The following is an 8586-nucleotide window of genomic DNA, read 5'->3' as shown; positions in this document are numbered from 1 at the left end:
AGTTGGACCAGAGAGTAGTTTTTTTTGTTTGTTTTTTTTAACTTCTCTAAGTTCCTTTTACTTGTAACACCTGACCAAGAAACAGTGAGGTCAGGAAATAGTACTTTAACATTTGATACTTGGAGTACATTTAGCTCATTATAACTCTATTCTATTTTTACATTGTGCTATATTCCTTTTAGTCTCGTAAAAGGCTTGGAAGACTTCTCTGACTTCTGTACCACAGTTATAAACCCAAATGGCACTCGTGCTACCAAATCTTTATTATTTGGGATATATGTGTTGTTCTAGCCGAAGGTTTGTCTGTCTGGTAGTTGCGGAGAAAAGTGTCATAAACACAAGATTTGAATCAGAAATTTATATTACTTCCAATGTACAGAATACGCAGGCTAAAAAGATCAACACGGGCAACTTCACAAATATGCAAATGGATACAATTTATGAGAACAAATCAGGAAAAAGATTTACTTGAAATGCTTCTTAAAACAAAACCAAGATATAAACAACAGAACAGTATCTTTTTGTCCTGAGAAGTGTTTTCCAGTTTTACAGCAAGTAACAAGAATTGTGTTTTACTCAATAAACCGTTGCATGTTTTAATAATATGAAGGTACAAACACATAATTGTTCCTTTGGAGGGGTAATATACTTGGGAAAAGGTTAATAATGATTATCTTTGGTTTGATTGTTTTTCTTGTACCTGCATCATTGCTGCTTCTAGAAGAAAGATGCAAATCGCCACTACATTTTATAGTTACACATTCAGCTCTCACTTTAAACTCTACTTTAAATAGACTTCTTTTCGTTCCCTATCTCGTATGTACAGTGTTGAACAAACCACTCTGAAATGAACGAACAAACACAGATCCTTCGTACAGTACACGTTGCATCAGTCTAATACTACTGAGGAGGATTTTTCTGAATGACACACAGCTGTAGTTATATACAGTACCATCCTAAAGCTACTGTTGAATCTCGTATCACATACAAAGGCACTAAAAACAGAATAAGGCCTCAACAAAATCTTTTGTATTTCCTTTTTTTTGTCTTTTACAAAATCTGATTATTGGTCTTTACGCAGAAATATAAGAAGTTACCTTTGTCAACAGATGTGGTTCTTTTGTTCAGAGGAATGACTTTTGAAACTCAAGGTTAATACTTGTACAATTTATGCTGGGCATTATTTCATTAACTCTCAATGGTCCTCTTCACATTTTTTAGCTGCAATTAAACGAAATGACAAGAAACACTGAATAATGTTGAAAAAAGAAACACGACAACCTTCACCGACCTTTTAGAAATATCTAGTTCGAGGGATTGTTACTGCAAACTGTTTAACTAGATTTACAGTTTAGTTTCTTTTTTCACATCAACACTGACAATACATAAAAAATGACCTCTGATTGAGCTGTTCTTTTTTTTTTTTTTTTTTTTTTAATTTTTTTTAATCATAAATGCCGGTGTTTCTGTTCACTTCTTAAACGTGGTGTAGCAATAATGTTCATCAATACAGATTCTAACTATCTTTTTGGTTATTTTGCAATGTAAACAAAACCTCAGATTTTGTAGATGTGAAATGTTTAAGTAGGGGGTGTGGACATATGCAGCAGGATAGGGTTGCAACGGTATTCAATTCAATTATATTTATATAGTGGTATGTGTTTTGCCACGGTATGATGAACGGTATTTCACTGTTGTTATCACTTACATTGTTTGAAGTGCTCTAAACGATAATTAAAAAAGTTGACAGTTTATTGGAGGTGTTAAAAAAATGGGACACATACTTTGATCTGCACGGAGGGATTCTTAAAGATGACTGACGTGTTTCTTCCTTTGGAGACACTTTGCGTCGACATGTTTTGCGAACTGGATATCCGTCCACGTGGGCAGCCTTTATTCAACGTTTATTTTTAAGATGTCCAAAGTTATCCCGCAATGTTTTTAATGACTTTTTCGGGGGTGGAGATTTCGACGTGATCGTTATTCATTTTCTCAGCCGGTATCTGTGCGAGTGGCGCACGTTGCCGAGTCTGACAGGCAATATCAGCAATAAGCGCTCGTGCACGGTGTGATAACCGTCAATTTTAATACCGCGGTGAACCGCTGCAACTCAATTGCCTGACTTTGACCGTGTGCGCACCCGGTAATAACATGCGTCCTGGATGATCCGATCACGAATGGTCATCTTAAAGTACAGGTGTCAACACACCAAGGTCACGTTGAGATCCGATCACATTCAGAGGCGGTCTGGGGCGTATGTGGCCACAATCGTTTAGCAGTGTCAAAGCAAAGGCACAAACAATACCCCCCACTGAGACTAATGTTACAACATTACCCGTTAGTGAATGTCAGATCAACTCCTCCTTCCTTGGAGATGCAGGTTGTGGTCACTGATAGGTGTCATGCACAGTATTTCTTCAGGGGAGCAGAATTCAACTGAACTGAACTGAACTGATGACAAATTGATCAACGAACGTGTAACTAGTGGAGTTGTAGTGCCGCCATGATCCCAGCAAGGGGAGCCAGCACACAAAACTCAGTCTACCAGGCTGAGCTGATCTCAGTCCAGCTCTTCAGTGAGCTGATGTTAAGGCAGCGAGTTTGAGGCCACTGTTCAGTCTCTCAGTCCTCGTTGAATCTCCTCCTGCAGGTCTTTGCTGTGAGCTGTCCCGGCCTCACGCTGCGCTGCACCCTGCTCCTCCAGTCCTGCCCTCTCTGAGTCTTAAGTGTCATCAGTCTACAACAGCGCGGCTACAGCTGGTCCGACTCCTCTCTGGAGCCGTAACTCGGCTGCGAGCCCGGAGCCACAGTTCTGGGCGTGGAGGGTGACGAGGGATGAGCTGCGGGGTGGTGACTCAGCGGGTCCTCGTATTGAGGAAGCTCGCCCTCTGAAGGAAGTTCCCCATCTGGGAGGTAAGGGGGAGGAGGGAGATCGAACCAGGGGGGCCGACTGGGGAAAAACAGAAAGAACAAGTAGAGGATGAAGATGATGACAGATTGCTATTACATAAGTAATATGCACTCAGTGTTTTTCGACTGGGACCAAGAGCCAGTGAGGACTCAAGGATGTGTGAAAATAACGCAATTATGTTAGAGTTATTTAATTTATGGAAACCTGAAACCAGCACGAATATCATTTTTGCATCATTAATGAAGCTATTATGCAGTTTTTCCACTTATTTGGAGCAGCTAGACCAAATGTAGCACATAATGCTTAAACAACTGATTATTAGTCCACAGCTGGAAAAAAAACAAGAAAATTCATGAATGTTATCAAACAATTTTTAAACAGCAACATCCTCTTTTGTAAATAGGAAATTAGAACCAAACAGATTAGAGGATTAAATGATTGTTGATTATAAATTACAAAAAGCACTACCGAGATAGATGCTGACAGATATTTCTGCTAGAAAGTAGAAATACTTTGCTAAAAATGACTCATTTTTACCCCCATTGTTTTCAACTTTCGGGTTGTCTGTGTCGTCATGGTTACAATGCAGCTTTATGGCTCAAGGCAAAAGATTGTGAACGTCTCTACGGCTGTTGAATTTATTATTCGTTTCACCTGACGTCCAGAACAGCTTGCGAGTAGGACGGAGGTGAGTCCATGGAGAGTCCCGAGGGATACAAGGTCCCAGGCAGCAGCTGCACCGCTTGAGGGGTCGAGCTGTACTGGCCTCCCGCGGAGGGGGAGCCGGGGGAGAGACCTGGACCTCCGGGATGTACGTGGCCCCGGTCCAAAATCACCAGACGGGACAGCAGCAGCGGCTGGTGATGATGGTGGTGATGTGAGCTTCCTCTTACACCTCTGGGCAGAAGGACGCTCCGTTTCCTCTGGTGGTGAAGGACCAGGGCCAGCAGGGCCACCACCAGGACGAAGATGACGGCGCTGCCGATGACGGCGTACGTGATGCTGGGGTAGTAACGCAGACGATAGTCCAGTGTCACAAAGTCCTGGCCGGGAGCTTCTGTGGGGGAGAGGGGGGAGATGAAAGACCAACTTGAGGATGGATGATGTAGGTGGATGGGAAAAGGGAGGAGAGGAGGTGGCGAGGGACTCACAGAGGCGGGGAGGGTGGAGGAAGGGAGGATGGAGAGAGAACAGGAAGTTGAGGAAATGGGTAAATGAGTTGCAGAGCCAGGGGGATAGAGGAGACCGACGTGAATATCAAGCAGCAAATTGTATTCAGGTTCATGTTGAAACGTATATTCTGTGATTCAATAGCGACAGCCTTTACTGGAGATGAGAGAGCGACATAATAAGCACAAAAGCAGTCCGCCTGTCCCCAAGAGTCCCCGGAGACGAGGAGAGCAGATCAGAGCAGAGGCTGAACCCCCAGTTCAAAAAGTAGGGACCCCATTCTTTAGTAAGAAAGAACAGAGAGGCCACATAATTCTTTGTGAGGGCAAAACAGCTTACAGCATTTTTTAGATAAAGTGCGACTTGAGTCGCTCCTGCACTGAAGATGAGAGAAGGCAGCGGAACACCAGGGGCCGTCACAGATTACCATGTTTGTCACAGGGAGAAGGAGAGTCTGCAAACGACGAAGGAGTCCGGGGAACTCGGCGTTCACGATGAGAGCTGTGGCCAGCAGTAACAAACGCAGAGATGCCAACCCACAGCCTGAAATGAGGAGAGGGACCACTGTGCTGCCAGAGAGCACTGCAACTTATTATTCCAGATAGGATGAGGGAATAGCACTTAAACATTTCCGCTGACTGATATTACAGTGTGAGAATTTCAATCAGGCACTCGGGATGAGGCTCATGAAAATGGTGTTTGAGCTTACCGGCTGACAGTACGGTTGTATTAAACAGAGAGGGAGAGCGAGCGGAAGGAATCCCATTTATTACGGAGCTGCAGAAAGGATGTGCTAATGAGGAATGGGCTACATAAAAGTATTTTACAGCTGCTGTTTCAGTTCAAATTACACTAATGCCTCAGGGGGCCCTAAACATCAAACCTCTGCATGCCTCATAAAAAGTTCAAAACACTTTCTATGTTCTGTGCGTTGCTGCTAAAAAAAAGACCAAGTGCATTAAAGCCTAATTTCCTCAAAAGGACTTCCTTCTCTGTCCTCTGACAATTCTTTGGTCAGTTGAGGATACTGCCCAGGAAGCTTGCCAGGAAATGACCATTACAAGATATCCAAGGTTGAATCAATAGTCTGAAAAAAAAATTCCATCTACAAGGATTAGAACCCCAGAAACAGCAAAGCAGTCGAGCCTTTTTGGAGCTTTTTGAAGTATTCCAGGCTTATATAGACTTAGAGGCCCTTAGGGGATAGTGTGTTTAGCAGAGAGTAGAGATTCCCTCTACATTTACAACAGAGCTACAGAGGCTCAGAGAAACCAACCAAAAATGCGAAGTGCCATAAAACGTTGACTGATGTGACCCTTTTCTAGTAAGTTATACTTCTGCCCCACAAAGCTACACCGACTAAAATGCTCATGAAAGGGAACTCCACTTTCTGATTCCAACAATTTAAATGTATAAACTTTTTATAAGCTCTGGAATTCAAATCATACATCGATAGAGGTTCCAGTGCGTACTTAAAGGCATAGAGGCACATTTTAGGAGGAAAAAAAAAAAAAAAAAAAAAAAACGAAAAAAAAAAAAAAAAACGGAGACAGCAGCTGGTAAAAGACTAGAAACAGAGAGACTCAGCTGGCAAATAAAAGTGACGGGACGGTTGTGTGGTGAACTACTTGGAGGACAGGTGCGGTGACTAGCACGCGTTGTTGTTGCTGTGAGGTGACCAGCAGGGACCAAGAAACAGTCAGGCACGTTGCAGTGTTACAGAGGCTACACATGTTGTTGTAAGGATTAAACAAGATAAAACTTTATCTAACTTTATCTAACTAACTTTAGACAGAGCCACGCCAGCTGTTTTGTCCTACAAAACCGACCTGAACCTGATGCGCCCCGTTTGGTCTCGGACAGTGACGCTCTCCTTCTTGAAACCGCGAACGTCACTCCAAACACCTCGCCAGGCCCCGATGCTCCACTGCCGTCAGCTTTATTCATTATTTCAAGGGTTGTCTGTTCAAGTTCATGGTGAAATCACAAATGCCAATGTGCCGGTGATCACCAAATTGTTTGTAACAGGTGCTGATATTGATCAAACAACAAAACTCGGAAAACGTACTTTCAAAAGTTATCGCGCATTAATGTGCCGCCATCTGTTTGGGTGCAACGGGAATAGTGTCAGAACTTTTTGGTCGCACGTCAAAGTTATCCTCAGTTGTCAAACTATTCCTTAAAGAAAAAAAAGAGAAAAAAAAGGCCGCGGGTTATCAAAGCTCAGGATTTGTGAGACTATTCGTGTGGACAAATCAACAAGCTATCAGTAGAGGAGGGGTTTTTAAATACTTGTTTTCTCTTTCTCCCAGACACAAGGCTGCACGTTTCCTCTGTCTACCTGACCTTGAAGACTGGAGGGGGCTTCTGCAGTGCGCTCACACAATTCCCAACAACAACCAGCCTGGCGTACAGCCTGTTTATGTACCAGTGTGTAGTCAGGGGGCCCATGGCTTAATTAAATCTAAGCTAATTCAGATGCTCCACCCGCCCGCTGCCCCAACCAGGCACCAGGCAATAAAACAAGCCCCCTCGCTCCCTCCCTTGTGATTTAAAATTGGCGAGTCCTTCACACTACCAATTAATTATGAACTGGACTCTCAGCAGAGAAAGACGAAAACAAAGAAGAATTATTTCCATAATTAACTCACAAAAAAAAAAAAAAAAAAAAGCACAAATAAAGAAATCCCACCACTGCCAACCTATGCCGCCTATCAGGTTTCAGTGCAGTCCGCTGGGAGCAGAGAGAAACACACACAAAAGAAACTTATAATGCTGTAACATTGACAATGGGAGTCTGTTCGGTACATTAGCAATGGAGGCCTAAAAGGCTGCTCCAAATCACACAGGAGATGAAAAGACAGGGAGTAAAAGAGAAAGCGACTGAATCAGCCTCCCTTTCTGTCGGAGGAGAGAGGTCCTGTGTGTGTCTGCCCCCCCCCGCTGTGTGTGTGATTGAGCTTTGCATTCTGTGTTCCAGCCCATTTCCTGTTTTTAGTTGTAGTTATGGTACAAAGAAAAAGGTGTGATCATCACATGCAACAAAAAAAGGTGACAGGGCTCTCACAACAACAATGATAATTCCGATTCAAAAGAAAATAAACATTTTTCATCACACTCAGGTGGCTTAACAAACATCCGGCGTTCACACTTTAAGCCCAAAGACAGGAGCACTCAGGGTTTAACCTTTTAGCTTCTATGTGTGAAAAATACTACCTGGAAATGTAATTTCTCTAGAGAATGAATTCAAACATCCAAATCTTGGAATCACAGATGTTGTGTTTAAAGGTACATCAAAGGAAAAGGGTAAAACCACACACTCAGTACTCTGGTGCAGACATCTAAAGTGCTATACAAACGTTTTAGGCACCTCGGATGTTCAGGTTCGTAGACATCACGCAAAAGCTTGAGCCTAATCGCTCCCAAATTCCATCTGCAGCCGGACAGCAACCCCAAACGTACAGCCACGGTAAGAAGGAACTTTCATCAGTGACGAGAAGAACAAGGACTTCTGCAACACCCTGATCTCTGTATCATCCAGTCAGTGAAGAGAAAGGATCAACTGAGACAGAATAAATCCACAGAAGAACTGTCTAAAGTTCTCCAGTATATCTGGAACAATTTATTTGATAAGTCCCGTGAAAACCTGTGAGAAAGTTCACCAGGAAAACTGGTGCTTCTTTAAAAGCAAAGGGGATCTCACTGAATATGGATTTACTTTCGCTGTTTACTGCAACTTTGATGACGCTAACCGATAAATAAAAACTATTCGTCATATTTGATATCTTTCTTTCTCAACTTATGGAGCCTAAAGCACAGTCCCCTGTGTCCGCCCGGCATCTCTGACAGTGCTACTTTGTACTGAATTCACTTGATGGACATGTCATGATCAAAGTTAAACATCAAAGTTCACTACAGGCTTTCCTGTCTCGTCCATCTTGACATGAAAGGCTCAAGCACATTTGTGCTGCATGGACACTTGTGACCTCAGAAGGGGTGATTATTTATTTCCCAGTTAGCTAAAAAAATAAAGGATAAATGGTTGATAGAGTTAAATCAGCCGTGACGATTGAAATAGCCAAATGTTTATATCAATGGTTGTAACATAGAAAGTACATAAAAATGGATGTCGTCACCCAGTCTGAAATGTGAAGCCAATGCAGTGTGTTAAAGTGCAATACCACTGAAGGCCACTAGGCTCCTAAAAATGGCTTGCTCCAATGGCCTCCCATTAGAAAAAAGTGTCAACTTCTTTCATGGAGTACGAAGTCAATACATTTTTTCCACAAGTCATAATTGTGTCATTCACTAAAGTTACTCATTCTGACTAGTTTTCTGGCAGTTGATCTGAAAATAATCCCCACATTAATTATATATACGGCCTCACAAATGGGTGGGCGTAGTTCCCTCAAGTTCCCTATCAGATTGAATCAGATCCAGATGGCAACAGACAAAATGCCAAACTCAAGACTGCATAGCAGCAGTTCATAAATCAGAGGATGATG

General features: G+C 42.7%; 1 protein-coding gene across 2 annotated transcripts in view; it reads right to left on the bottom strand.

Annotated features, from left to right (window-relative positions):
• Positions 1–417: 417 nt before the first annotated feature.
• Positions 418–8586, bottom strand: part of ldlrad3 (low density lipoprotein receptor class A domain containing 3) — a 78686-nt gene continuing 70517 nt past the window's right edge. Inside the window, exons 5-6 of one of the 2 annotated variants that reach the window (XM_069163154.1) lie at positions 3566–3968; positions 418–2950 (exon numbers count right to left, since the gene is read on the bottom strand). In XM_069163154.1, the coding sequence (XP_069019255.1) occupies positions 2752–2950; positions 3566–3968 (602 nt within the window). In that variant the 3' untranslated portion in view covers positions 418–2751. The remainder of the gene's footprint in view (positions 2951–3565; positions 3969–8586) is intronic. The other variant, XM_069163155.1, reaches the window with a different exon arrangement.

Source organism: Embiotoca jacksoni, unplaced genomic scaffold, assembly GCF_022577435.1.
Source record: "Embiotoca jacksoni isolate LCO1_2020_lvr unplaced genomic scaffold, fEmbJac1.0.p SCAF_3, whole genome shotgun sequence".
NCBI classification, from domain to species: Eukaryota; Metazoa; Chordata; class Actinopteri; family Embiotocidae; genus Embiotoca; species Embiotoca jacksoni.
This window is presented reverse-complemented; position numbering and strand designations above follow the sequence as displayed.